Source organism: Heptranchias perlo, chromosome 2 (genome assembly GCF_035084215.1).
Source record: "Heptranchias perlo isolate sHepPer1 chromosome 2, sHepPer1.hap1, whole genome shotgun sequence".
Classification (NCBI taxonomy): Eukaryota; Metazoa; Chordata; class Chondrichthyes; order Hexanchiformes; family Hexanchidae; genus Heptranchias; species Heptranchias perlo.
The window spans coordinates 70,186,876-70,201,857 of record NC_090326.1 but is presented as its reverse complement, the minus strand read 5'-3'; the positions used below and the strand labels follow the sequence as shown (position 1 = coordinate 70,201,857).

General features: G+C 42.3%; 1 protein-coding gene across 2 annotated transcripts in view; it reads left to right on the top strand.

Annotated features, from left to right (window-relative positions):
* colq (collagen-like tail subunit (single strand of homotrimer) of asymmetric acetylcholinesterase) overlaps positions 1-10,548 on the top strand; it is a 95,368-nt gene extending 84,820 nt beyond the window's left edge. For both annotated transcript variants that reach the window (XM_068002687.1, XM_068002679.1), the window contains 5 exons: positions 517-656; positions 1,171-1,290; positions 6,693-6,819; positions 8,351-8,453; positions 9,008-10,548. In XM_068002687.1, coding sequence (XP_067858788.1) covers positions 517-656; positions 1,171-1,290; positions 6,693-6,819; positions 8,351-8,453; positions 9,008-9,077 — 560 coding nt within the window. In that variant the 3' untranslated portion in view covers positions 9,078-10,548. The remainder of the gene's footprint in view (positions 1-516; positions 657-1,170; positions 1,291-6,692; positions 6,820-8,350; positions 8,454-9,007) is intronic.
* The last annotated feature ends 4,434 nt before the right edge of the window (positions 10,549-14,982 follow it).

Genomic DNA, 14,982 nt, shown 5'->3' with positions numbered 1-14,982 from the left:
GCTAATCTCTTTCTGGTAGTGTTGGTTGAGGAAGGCATGTTGGCCAGGACACCAGGCGAACACTCTGTTCTTTGAACTGAAGCAAATCCTGCAACATAGTGTGGAAATCTACAGTGGGCATGTGTCTGGTTTGAAAAAAGATTGCTTGAGTTATAATACACTAGGTAGAGGTAACTATTTATTCACATCTGGTACCGTACAACTGGGCATTGCCCCAGTGTTCACCAGGCATGAGCAGCAATATGACTTTCAAATGCAAAATGACTCAGAACTGTATTAATGTCCTTTCTGAATGCTGTCTGATATACCAAGCTAAGATCCTCTTCGCCCCGCAATATCTTTTCCATATGGCTAGCAAAGAGTCTTTAAAGAGACGTACTGTACTGTCTGATTTCACAATAGTAATGCACTAACTTGTATCAAGAAGGGTGAAACTGAGGTTAAACGGTTTGATTAAAAGGCTGTACTCCTGATTGGCCATTATTAAATATTAACCTACTTGTTTTCATTTAAAAGGCCGCTTAATGGTTGGACCAAAGGGTGAAAGAGGACTCCCAGGGCCAGCGGGAAGATGTTACTGTAATCTTCCTCAGACCGTAAGCAACCCATCAGATAGTGAACTCCCATCTTTGATCAACTTTCCACAAGTACCAGTAGTAAGTATACATTTTAGTGGGAGACCCTACTTTATATTGCAAAAATATTTGACTTATTGCACCCAGATCCAAGCCTTGAATTCCAATTCTGAATTTAACTTAGCTAATTTTGTGTGTGTGTGGATGTGTATGTGCACATGATTGGATGTGGGTGAAGGGGGAAGTTAAGAAGTTTTTCCTAGTGGAATTCATAACAGAAAACAAAACTGGAATAGTAGCTAGTTTTATTTATTGTAGGTCCATAAATAGTCTTTAAAAAGGAATGTTACATCTGGTTGTATAGATTGGTGTATTGGAACAAACCATGCTGTGCACAAACACTACATATCCAATATATTAGATTGGAGCCTGCTCATAAAAACACTGCAGTCAGAGAGGCCAAATTGTCAATATAGTTCTTAAGTTCTTTTACTACTTCAGTTAATCATATTGCATCCATCCTGGCTTTCTTGAAAATTTTGTAACATCGAAATAATATTTAATAAAATGAGAAAGATTTCCTTTTTCTTTTTAGATATTTGTTGTAGACAGCGAAGAAGAGCTGGAACAGCTGAACACTGAAAATGCATTAGCCTTCAGAAAAGATCAGAGGTCATTGTACTTCAAAGACACTGTGGGATGGCTGCCGATTCAGGTAGTGAAATTGTAACTGTTGCGAGCTCCCTTAAACTTTTATTTTGGAATTTAAAGGGTGAGAGTAACAATGGGCCAGATTTTGCTGAAAAGATAATGGCATCTGAACGACGCACACCGTTATTAATGAGCAAATCAGTCAGCAAATTGTGGCAAGGAAGAGATACCCCGTGAATTGTAAATTGCCACAAGTTGCTGGACGATTTGAGCTGCACTGCCGTTAGCTTCGCCAAAACAGCATCTCAATCTTAACCTTCCCGTGATTTTCCTGAAGTTGCTGCATTTAAGAACATAAAAACATAAGAAATAGGAGCAGGAGTTGGCCAATCGGCCCCTCGAGCCTGCTCCGCCATTCAATAAGATCATGGCTGATCTGATCCTAACCTCAAATCTAAATTCATGTCCAATTTCCTGCCTGCTCCCCGTAACCCCTAAAATTTGCACATTAATTGCCCATTAAACTCATAGAAACATAGAAACCGAGAAAATAGGAGCAGAGTAGGCCATTCGGCCCTTCGAGCCTGCTCCGCCATTCAATTTGATCATGGCTGATCCTCTATCTCAATCCATATTCCCGCTCTCCCCCCATACCCCTTGATGCCTTTTGTGTCTAGAAATCTATCTAGCTCCTTCTTAAATATATTCAGTGACTTGGCCTCCACAGCCTTCTGTGGTAGAGAATTCCACAGGTTCACCAGCCTCTGAGTGAAGAAATTTCTCCACATCTCAGTCCTAAATGTACTACCCCGTATCCTAAGACTGTGACCCCTCGTTCTAGACCCCCCAGCTAGGGGAAACATCCTCCCTGCATCCAGTCTGTCTAGCCCTGTCAGAATTTTATATGTTTCAATGAAATCCCCTCTCATTCTTCTAAACTCGAGTGAATACAGGCCGAGTCGACCCAATTTCTCCTCATATGACAGACCTGCCATCCCAGGAATCAGTCTGGTGAACCTTCGCTGCACTCCCTCTATGGCAAGTACATCCTTTCTTAGATAAGGAGACCAAAACTGCACACAGTACTCCAGGTGTGGTCTCAACAAGGCCCTGTATAACTGCAGTAAGACATCCTTGCTCCTGTGCTCAAATCTTCTTGCAATGAAGGCCGACATGCCATTTGCCTTCCTAACTGCTTGCTGCACCTGCATGTTTGCTTTCAGTGACTGGTGTACAAGGACACCCAGATCCCTTTGTACATCAACATTCCCCAATCTATCACCATTTAAATAATATTTTGCCTTTCTGTTTTTCCTTCCGAAGTGGATAACTTCACATTTATCCACATTATACTGCATCTGCCATGTATTTGCCCACTCACTCAACTTGTCTAAATCACCTTGAAGCCTCTTTGCATCCTTCTCGCAACTCACAATCCCACAACTAGTCTGGTAATTAATAGCATAAGTACCCTTTTAACAACATGATAATTGTTAATGACTGCCAATCAACCTCTCCAGCCAAGAAAGTGAGCAATTAAAATGTGGAGTCCCATTTCTTCAGGTTGTGAATTGTTTTAGGAGATTTTAATTATGTCAAATTTAATTTATTTTCTTACTTTCACCTTCTGTCTTTTTTTCTCTATTTCTTAATCCAATCTTTCTTGATTTCTCTTTCCGTACCTGATTTAACTTTGAATTCACCCAGTCCAATTCATCGTCCTGCTCAGTCCTTCCTCTGTTTATTTCTCAATCCTTTAGTTTAGTTGGTTAAGGAGATACATTATTTGTCCCGTTGTTCACCAAGGTCCCAGATGCCCTGTTGCTCTCACCGCTCCGTTTTCAGCTCGAACTTCCAGCAACTTTGTGGGCAAAAATTTTTAAATCCTAAATGTGCACAAACAAGTCTAACTAATGGGGCATGATGCGAGATTCCCCACTCCAGCAAAATCTGGCCCAATGTAACTTCTTATGTTGGAAAGTGTTTCTCCTCCCCACTCTGACTTGTTATGATTTTTATTCACACATTTCTTTGTCAGTTGGATGTAATATGAAGAGCAACAGTTAAAGATAGGTCTCCACTTCGCTCCTCCTATCCTCAGCATTGCTGGAAATGCATCTGGTTTTCTGGTTGTAAGCAGAATGCCATCTGCTGGACTGTGCAAATATTAAGATGAAAAGTTGAGTTTAAGATGCCAGAAGTAAAAGGGCATTATGATAATTATAGATAACACTTTTCTTTTTGCAACAGTCCCTGCATTTCTCCATGTGAGCCTATGTCCTTTTAATTCCCACCATTCTCCTTATGGGTGGAGAGAACGGGATGGAGGCAGATACACTGTGTTCATTTTTCAGATCTCTTCCCTCCTCCCTCATAATGCAGTGAGACCATCTGCTGTCACGGGTCACGTGACTTATTGGCCAGGCTGAGAAATATTAGTCAGAACAATGCCAAGCTGTCCTTGGCTTCAAACCAATCAGATTTGTAAATGCAAGGAGAGGCAAAGGTTCGATCTGACACTCTGAAAATATCACACCAAAAACACAGAGAAATGCAAATGCTAATGTCTAATTTTTAACCTCAACTATTAATAAGTGAGTTGGAATCGCTTTTCACAGATTGCACTTCCTACAACCGCTGACAATGATGTTTGCATATATTTGTGATAGACATTCAGTCCCTCTCGTTGATTGGGTGGGAGGGAAAATGGGATTTCCAGCCACCATGCAAATGAACCCCAAATTGCAGAGGCCTTTCTGGCCTCGTGATCATTAGCAAACCGGCGGTGGGCTCCCAGCCTCCAGCGGGAAGTCCTGGCAGAAAGAGGGCAGAGTAATTGTGCGGCAGCAGATCAGAATGCAGGCTGCCTCTTTCTTTACAAACTTCTTCCTCCACCCTCTTTGGTCTGTGTAAGGTCTGTGAGTGCTGGCCGGCAATTTTTTTTGTTCCCCTTCCAAACATCCCCTGCATTCAGCTTTGAAGCAGTTTTAAGGGCGGGAAATGCAGTGGAGGCCATTTTTTCTGCATTGAATTGCTGGTTATATAAGCCCCTCCCCAAGCCCCCCATATGTCAACAGGACCAATCCTCAGGAGATGGCGGGGACATGCAGGGAAGCAGCAGACTGCGTCCCTGAGCAACTTTCAGCTCTGCCCATCCAATATCTGCTTTAAAAATTAGTGGGTGGGTAGTGTTATATGGAGAGGCAAAACGTCTAGGGCATTTAAGATTTATTGTTATTTTTTTAGTTTTGCTCAAAGAGAATTTTTACTTCTGACAATACCAGAACTTAGTTCTTGCAAGTCTTAACAATCATTGAGGAGAATTAATCTTCTTCAACTGTCAGCCGAACTTGTGAGACCTGAGAGCATAAGCAGTTCAGTTGCTTGGCTGTTAGCCAGAAAGTCATAACTTTATGTCCCTGGGCTGTCTTTCCTTCAAATTCAGTTGGGGGAGTACTGTCATTTTCCCACTGGGACACTGGATTGCAGTATAAGTTGAAGTAACCCCTAGTAATAAAAAGGAGAATGGAGAGCATTAGAGCAATGTTCCTTTAAGTTTACTCCTTCCGAATGATCTGTCAACAGTTGTACAAAGAAACTGCACAAACTCCCAGATGGCACAGTGAAGATTTGAGATTGCAGGTAGACTTTTATCATCCATAAGTATTAGCGGCACTTTTACAATGATTGGTATTTAATTTGAAAGTACACTTAAAAGAAAATGTAGAGTGAATAAAAGGAGCAGCTTGTAGGGTTAGTATTACAAATTTGCACTCCCAGTATGGGCCTTGAACCATCGGGAACGTATATCAGGAATTTGGGCAAGGAAGTCAGCGGGACCTGCAGGATTTCCCATCCATAATGGAAATGGAAAATAAGAAATGGAAAATCCCGCTGATTTTCTGTCCAAATTCCCAGTATGTTTTATTGTTGTATGAAACTCTGCAGTGAGGACTTGAAATCCTCCCCTTGTGCTGCTTCTTTTAAATGCTGCAATTAAAAGTCTCCCATCTTAAAGGAGGTTTTTGGGATGCCATGGATCTAGGGATAGATAGGGGTTCAAATTCTTCTCCCTTCCATTTGTTGATCTGAGCTACAGCCATCGCAAATGGGGAAGTGCTAATTGGAAGTTGTAGCATCTTTGTGGTCATGAGGGAAAAGAAAAGGAATGAGATATTGCCTGGGCAATCACTGATGTTTCCTGACTCTAAGTAACAGAGGAAATTGCTGGCTGCCTAGAAGCATGTCATGCCCTGACCTTCTGGGCTTCAGGCATCAAGCCAAGGGGAATGAAGAAATGGGATAATAGAAATTTTCCCCCCAAAAGATATTCATTCCAACCTACATTAAGACCAGTAAATGAAGTGATAGGGCAGGGATCAAGGTTTGCGTTTTCAGAAAACAAATAACTACATTCATCCTTCATTCTGTATCAAGCTTTTTTTGGCAGCATAACCGGGAAAGAGGCTGCAGTAAGCTCTGAGCCTGCCCATCTGAAAACAAACAAGCTAACTCTAGAGACGAATAATAGTGGAGTTTGTGTAAGCCATTGCAAGGTTACATAAAGTTGTTGAAAATTGACCGATGTAAAATTGACCAGTTTTCTGACCAGCTGTTTGATTCTAACATTTACTTCACTTAAAGGATACATCAACAAAGGGCAGTTTATCTGATATCTATTCACCAAGATCAGAGGGATTTATTGCCATTTGTCAAAATTCCTGAACTAGATAAATAAATTACTAAAAATTTTCAACAAAAAAGTTTATTTTGTCAATGCTCCAGACTCAACTATTCCAATGCTGTCCTAGCCGGCCTCCCATCTTCTACCCTCCATAAACTTGAGCTCATCCAAAACTCTGCTGCCCATATCCTCATTCACACCAAGTCCCATTCACCCATCACCCCTTTGCTCGCTGACCTACATTGGCTCCCGGTCCACCAAAGCATCAATTTTAAAATTCTTATCCTCATGTTCAAATCCCTCTATGGCCTTGCCCCTCTCCATCTCTGTAACCTCCTCCAGCCCTACAACCCTCCAAGAGCAATGCGTTCCTCCAACTCTGGCCTCTTGTGCATCCCTCACTTCTTTCGCCCCACCATTGGCTGCCATGCCTTCAGCCGTCAAGGTCTTAAGCTCTAAAATTACCTCCCCAAACCTCATCGCCTCTCCACCTCTCCTCCTTTTAAGAAACTGCTTAAAACCTACAACTTTGACCAAGCGTTTGGTCACCTGTCCCAATATCTCCTATGGCTCGGTGTCAATTTTTGTTTAGGTTTAGGTTTGTTTTAGGTTTAAAAAGAGATGCTATGTCCATGTTTACTGACTTGCTGCTAGCGATAGTATGGGCTACATTGACCCCACTCCATATTCTTGGAGCCAGGCAAACCATTTTGGAAAATTACCAATAGTGAGACTGTCACAGTACATAATGATTCTGCTTTGTGTATTTTACTTTCGTATAGATCTCCCCTATCCAGCAGGCAGCTTCTCCTTCACATCCAGCAGGGTTCTGTGGAGATGGAATAGTTCAGGAGGAAAATGGAGAAGAATGTGATGACGGAAATAAGATTGTCACTGATAGCTGTATAAGTAAGTTAGCAAATATCATATTTAAAGAAAGTTATTTCTTAAATCTTTCATTAGAAATGTAGACCTGCACATTACTATTTTTATTTGTGGACAACTCAGCTCAGATTAGTTTAGGAAAAATCAAACTCGATAAGGCTGATTTTCCTGAAACTACCCTGCCTGGTCACTGGACAGTAGCAACGAATCTGAAGAGGGCTGATCCTGTCCAGTCCTGGGATTGTCTGGATTTCCTGTCCCAGTCCATTTAAATGGTCCAGGGACAGCCTTGGTGTAGGCCCATCCCCTATCAAGGCTTAGCACTGGAGGTAGAGGCAGGAAAGTCAGCTGCAGCTGCAAGTGTGGCCATAGGATCAGGACCATCAGCAGCCAGAAGTTCCTAATTTGATCCTGATGTGGAGGTGGGGGTCCTAAAAATGAAAAAAGAGGCGTACCTGCAATTGTCAGTCTGTCCTCACGACCTCTGTCAAATCAGAGCCATCGGGGGTTTGGGGCAACCCACAGTGCCACCTTCTTTGGACACCTCTGCACTTCAGCATCTAGCAAGCAGTACACTGGGGAAATAAGGTCTGGGAACACAGCCTTCTACGTTATTATAATTGCCCTGTCTGGCCTGTACCTTTTCCAGGCACAGGCTAGGCTCCGTCCCCTTGTCAGTAAAGCCCTGGAAATCCTGGGGCAACATTGGACGGGTGATGCAGGACTCTGCACCTTTTTCCTGACCTTTGCTCCCAGAGAACTTCTCGAGGGCAATTAGGGATGGGCAATAAATGCTGGCCTCGCCAGCGACGCCCACATCCCGTGAACGAATAAAAAAAAAACTGAATGTTTTCCGGGGGAAGTGTTAAGAAAATAAGCCTTACTACATTCAAACCAAACATTTGAACCAAATCAAGCTAACTTAAGGTTACCCTTGGCCGAGTGACTCCATAACAATCAGCTCCACAGGCAGAAAGACATTAGCAGTCAGAGGAATAACATAACCCTAAGAGCATTGAGTTGAGCAACCAAATCTCATCCACGTGTGATGGTGATGGTCATGCCAGAGGACTGCAGTAGTCAGTAAAATCATTCCCTTGTTCTTATGGATTTAAAGAGGTAATTCTGTTAAAAGTCACCCCAGATTGGCAAAAAAATAAGCTAACATGTCATTAGTGCCTTAAACAGATACCTCCAAAATCTTGAAGCCAAAGCACAACATGTTTCGTAATAATTGCGGGCAAAAAGTAATATTCCACATCCATCGATAATTATTTGCTAGCACTGCTTACATCCAGTAAGGATTGTAGACCCAGTGAAGATTGTACACCCAGTGAAGATTCGTGCATTACATACCATGCTTTCCTTTGGAAAGTTATAAATGTATATGCATATTTTGTTTAATAATATAAAATTGCTATGTAGGTTTTATGAATTAAAAAGAAGTGGACTTTTAAATACAATCCATTAGAAATGTTTTTAGTATCCTTCAGTGATGCTGATCTGTGTCATAAACTTCTGATAATACACTTGCTCTGTTGTTGCTTTGTTGCAGATTGTAAGCAAGCCTTCTGTGGGGATGGATACCTATGGAAGGGACTTGAAGAATGTGATGACAAAGATTTTGGTTACCAAACCTGTAAAACCTATCTTCCCGGGTAAGTTCACCTAAAGATCACATGTTAGCCCCCCTCCATGGACCAACTTCCTGAAACGAGTGTGAACAGAGCACCCCTGCAAGCTCTGATAAGGAGTGTGAATGCTTAGCAATTTTTTAAAAAGACTTCAAAAGAGTATTTTTAATAAATCCCTATCTTTCTACTCTTCCCCTTTTATGAGAACCGGTGACATGGACCATCTTCAATCAGGAGGCCTGCAACCAGGTTTCTGCCAATAGCACTCTGTAAACATCTTATAGTGTGGTCCAGGTGAATGAATGGCCCATCAGTTCACCACTCCTTTAATGAAGGGTCACAGCCAAAACATTAGCCTATATCTTCACCTTTTGTGTATTGACTGATCAATTGTGCATTTCCAGCACCTTCTATTAATTCTCATTTCTTGCATTTGCGGGTTTTCTTTTGATCCTTCCCATTTTTGTTTCCCGTTTGCTTCTGGATAGCAGCTGTATTATCCAATTGAGCTTTTTGTGTGCAGCCCTTTCCGAAAGAGTATTAAAGGATTCTGGTTCCCTCTTTGTGTCCTGTTTTAGGTCTTACGGAGAACTGAAGTGCACTTCATATTGTTACATTGACTCCACGAGCTGTCGGTATTTCACATGAATCTAAGAGATGGCTGCTGGGATACTTCTCACTAACACATTCATCTGGTGCTATCACAGAACCAACAGGACTGGGCTGCACATACTCAACCTCCGTTCAATATAACCATAACCAGCGGCTGGAAGGCTCTTAGATAGCCGGGATTTATTTCAGGTGATTATCTGGATGAGAATTAGGACCATTGCATTTTGTCTTAAAATAAAATCAACACCAACAACAAAGCTACAAAAAGGATGACGTTTGCTTTCCACTGAGACGTTTAAAGTATACACATATACATATATATATATATATATTTTTGGATGGTCATGTCTGAAGACTGCTCATCCTTGTTGATTGACAATTCTCAGGCAGAAATAATAAAAGATGTGATATTGTTCCACAAGAGACCGGAGTCAGTCTTGCCATACCTCGACTGTCCACTGTTACAGACTACTGTAGTTTTATATCTAGGCTTACTCAAGGGAAAAACTGACTGGATCCTTGTTGCTGTGTTCATACAGTGAAAAGATGAAAATGCCAAGAATTCAGTTACCGAAATGTGAAGCGCTACTTACAGCATTTGCATGAATATTATGCACAAAGACGTCAACTACAAAAACACTCTTCCATGCCTTGATTGCTGTAGGCTCAATAGGATCAGCTACTACCCTACAGGGTGTCATGTTCTTAAGAGACATATATAACATCCCAATTTTGTCTAATATTTGAATGCCTCTTCTCACTAACGACTATTAATGCTAGAAATTTACCAAATAAACCAAACGGATGATAGCTCACAGCTGTGTGTGGACTGTGACATATGATACATAGAAGAGGTCAGATGTTTGGATGAATATAGGTAGTGTCAGATATCGGAAAGGACACATGGCTTCTTTCTGCTTCCCTGAGAACTTTTAATTCTGAATATAAATAAAGTGTATGAATGTGATACCTGAATGTATAATTTCTTTCGTAAAATGTCCCATGCCGGAGTCAAACATTGACTACCATCCCCCTTCACCTTGTATTTATATCTTCTCACACTGTTTGAAGGGTGAATGTGCAGTGGGATATTTAGAGCGTCGGCTGCAGGTACAGGAAAAATGATGTACAAACATCCGCTTCCTCCCTTCGCTCGCATTTTCATTCTTCCTAGGGTAAAGATTGTTAATGAATCCGCATTACATTTGGAATGTTACATGTTAGAATGTGAATGCCTTGCACTCGGAGCTGGATCTGACCCCACTGTGGCAGTACATAAATGAGATGAATAGATAAAATGCATGAGCTGCGTATGTCACAAGCAATAAGCTGGCAATAGTTAGATAGCAGTCTGCCGCTGGAAATGTATATAGTAAGATGGACATTGTAGTTGAAGTATGACTTTTTTTTTCTAGCCTTCACAGAAAATGTTGTTGCATTACATGTACCTTCGCATGTCCATGATACTGGAATTTATAATCAGTGTAAATAAAAAGAGCTCAATTAAGTTGCTGCTTTGTATGTTCTTTCAACAAGTCCATGGAGTCCATGAAAGAATTCTTATAAAGATTACTGTGCAAAATAGGATTTACCGAGCCCCAAATCGGGAGGCCCGAGGCCAGCATGAAATTGTGCCTCAGGCCTCATTGACGTTATTTGGGTGAATTGCCAGCTCCTGTCATGCCTCCATTGGCAGGGCGCCCCTTTGAAGATGAATTTTGGGCCGCCTGTCTAGCTGGAGGAGGCGTGGAGCAGCAACGGGTGGTGGGGGAGGTGCGATCACGAGTGCTGTGGAGTCGGGAGACCACTCCTGCTCCTCCTGACTCCACTGCAATGATTTCTGATTGATTTACATTTCGTTGGTGGCTGTGAGGGGCTGCTGAAGAATCCTAAGCAGAGCCGGCCTGGCACCTGCTCCACTGATTGGCAACCATTTTCAGCGAGAGGTCTTTAAACAGTCGCGCGCCTCCTTACATAGGTAAACAAGAGGCCTTCTGTCTGTTTTACACAGCTGATTGCAGTCAATGGGAGAAAAAATCGGGTGAGGTGTAAAATGAGCTGCCAATTTGCTATCACCCGTTCTTCGCCCGGCGATAAAAATTAAAATGGCCCCCTTTACCCCTGCACGGTAAGTGAGAGGCTGGCTGCTTGGAAACAAGGGAGATCACCTGCACATTTGGCTCATGACTTCTCTCAGGAACCCATGCACAGTGGCTGAACTGCACCACAATGTTTGTGTTTAAGATGATTAAAGAATTCATAGGGTATCTAGAGAGAAACTATTTCCAGTAAAGGGAGAGTCCAGAACAAGGGGGCATAACCTTAAAATGCAATGTCAGGAAGCACGTCTTCACACAAAGGGTAGTGAAAGTCTAGAACTCTCTTCCCTCCAAAAAGTTGTTGAGGCTAGGAGTCAATTGAAAATGTCAAAACTGAGATTGATAGATTTTTGTTAGGTAAGGGTATTAAGGGTTACAGAACCAAGGCAGGTAAATGGAGGATACAGATCAGTCATGATCTAATTGAATGGCAGAACAGGCACGAGGGGCTAAATGGCCTACTCTTGTTCCTGTGTTTCTACAGCCACATTATTGGATGAACCAAAGCCCTCATCAAGCAGACCATTGGAGTCGTCAAGCAATGATTCTGCTGCCTGGACAGATGAGGTGGGTTCCTGCAATACATAAAGAATGTCCTGCATAATAGTGGTTTGCTGTATGCTGCATAATTTTGCTCTGCAACAGAGACAATGCATGGAGCCATCATTGGATGAGAGCTTTCAGTATGAAGAGCGAAAGGGTACTGATGACATAGAGAATGGCCAGGAAGCAGGAGCAGTCCAACAGTTGCCTGCAGCCAGAACTCTTTGGCAACAGCTCATTGAAGAGTGCTTCACTTGAACAATCTTTGCTCAGCCTGCATTAACAGTCATGTCCAACATCTCTCCCAGTCCTTCCACCCTCAAATAAGCTGACTAAAGTCCAGCACCAGCATTAGACTCGTGGACACTCCAGGCAGAGGCTAAGGTGTGGATCCCTCCCCTCTCGCCTCCTGCCCGCACTTTGTCTTCCACTACTACTTTGCTTGGAAAAGGATTTTCATGTAAAAAATAAACAAATCACTAAAAAATTCAGAATACATTCTTTAGCGACTGAAACGTGACAAACATCCAAGTCAGTTCGAAATTGATGGGCCAGAAATCGCTCCCGAAATAAGGGAGGAGCTCACAGCACTCTCAGTTTTTAGTGGTGAATTGAAGGAGCAAATTCCCGCATTTGCAGATGTGCAGTAAAATGCGGAAATCGGGACCTTGCTCCTAGTGGTTTGCTGGCGATATGAATTAAAGGGCCATCGTGTGCTGCAATCAGAGAAATCATTGAAAAATCGCCAACTTGCTTATCTGCCCAGCTGGAAATTAACTAACCGCCACCAAATAGGTACGCTTAAAAATACCAGTTCTAAACTAAGCTTTAACAGTGCAGTTAGCCTTAATGACTGCCAAACAACTAAAAATTAACTTTTAAACATGTGGAGTCTCATATTACTCCTTATTTTAATAGCTTTTGGTCATCAAAAAAAAATTAAAATAAAAAAATGTTTTTAAAAAAATTATTTTTCTCTTCTGTCTCTTTAATTTAATTCAATTATTTCTTTGGTGCTTTATAAAAAAACTTAAAATTTTTATTTACAATGACATCCAGAATACTAATTTTAAATGAATGAAGTCTGCTTAGGCAATGCAGCTTGAATTTGTGGTCGTGACTTCCCGTCCTGACAGATTTTGTGGGCGTGTCTTCTCCTCATTGACGTTTCCAGCTGCAGGGCACCTCCTTGCGCAGAGGCTGGGTTGATGGCATACATTTTGTTTAAACTTCAAATTCTAGCAATTGGAGCCCGCAGTAAGTATTTTTGTTAATTAAATTCGCAGGAGTTGCAGTGAGCGTTGTCACGCTGCTCTGCATGATTTCTGACCTGATATTTCATGCTTTTGCGGAGCCAAAGTCCTCAATTATTTTAGGGAAGTCCAACTTGCGCCAAACATCATAATGGATATCTTAGCCAGACTATTCAGACATTCTTGTGGCATTGTTGAATGCAAATAGTTCTTGATTAACTTCAAAGGTTAAAAAGCTTCTCTCTCCTGATGCCACAATTACAGGCACAGTTAATAGGAGAGGGAATACAAAGCTAAGGTGTGGATAGAGACCCAACAAATTTTCCTTGTAAATATAGTTGAGCATCTCAAGCAGTGAACTGGCCATCCCCTTCATCCCCCTCCATCCCCCTTCCTCTGCCATGCTCCAATTATCTCCCTGCCCTTTAACCTGCTTGACCTGAAGATAGCATTTCGTATTGACTACTCGTGTGCAATGCCACAAGATATCAACTATTAATCATTTAAAATTCCACAAGGAGAAATGGAAAACACCAATTTTCTTGCTTCACTCTCAGTTTACTATGCCTCAACATATTATGCTCTGCAAAGGTATCCTATCATTTATTTTGAAACATGATTTGTATTACCACTCACGTAAACAATTTTACAACACCAAGTTATAGTCCAACAATTTTCAAGGACAGTGCTAGCATTGATTGTGGGATGAGAGCATAGCTGCACTTTAAATGATATCTCACAATCTTTCAAATACCTGTTGTTTATTGCTGTCTGGCTGAGTACCGTTTCATGCCTTATAATAGAATTTGGCACTATTCAACATCAACAACTTGCATTTATATAGTGCCTTTAACGTAATAAAATGTCCCAAGGCGCTTCATAGGAGCGTTATCAATCAAAATTGACACCGAGCCACATAAGGAGCTATTAGGGCAGGTGACCAAAAGCTTGGTTAAAGAGGTAGGTTTAAAGGAGCATCTTAAAGGAGGAGAGAGGGTTAGAGAGGCTGAGAGGTTTAAGGAGGGAATGCCAGAGCTTAGGGCCTAGGCAGTTGAAGGCACGGCCACCAATGATGAAGTGATTAAAATTGGGATGTGCAGATGGCAAGAGTTGGAGGAGCGCAGAGTTCTCGGAGGGAAGTAGGGCTGGAGGAGGTTACAGAGATAGGGAGGGGTGAGGCTATGGAAGGATTTGAAAACAAGGATGAGAATTTTAAAATTGAGGCATTCCCTGATTGGGAGCCAATGTAGGTCAGTGAGCACGGGGGTGATAGGTGAACGGGACTTGATGAGAGTTAGGTTACGGGCAGCAGAGTTTTGGATGAGCTCAAGTTTATGGAGGGTGGAAGATGGGAGGCTGGCCAGGAGAGCATTGGAATAGTCAAGTTTAGAGGTAAGAAAGGCATGGATGAGGGTTTCAGCAGCAGATGAGCTGCGGCAGGAGCGGAGACGGGCGATGATATGGAGGTGGAAGTAGGCGGTCTTGGTGATGAAGCGGATATGGGGTTGGAAGTTCATCTCAGGGTGAAATAGGACGCCAAGGTTGCGAACGGTCTGATTCAGCCTCAGACAGTGGCCAGGGAGAGGGATGAAGTTGGTGGCTAGGGAACGGAATTTGTGGCGGGGACTGAAGACAATGGCTTCAGTCTTCCCAATATTTAGTTGAAGGAAATTTTTGCTCATCCAGTCGGACAAGCAATGTGACAAATCAGAGACAGATGAGGGGATATACCGATCAAGAACTCCTGCTGGCTCTATTCATGCTTTTGTATCCTGCTCGGATATGAAATCACTGGGTGCTAAATTGGGCCGTGTAGTGACCATTTTTTCGACGCTACACAGCCTCTCTGACATCCAAGAAAGCCTCTTGGATGCGCACGCACGTTTCCGTGACGTGCGCCGCACGCCATCTTGATATAGGAGTTAGCGCAGGTGCAGGTAACAAACGCTGGAATCATGTAAAGTAGGGAGAAAATGGATACAATCAGTGAGCAACGCTGATTTAAAGTGATAGACACCATTTTGGGACTTAATGCTCAACTCAACG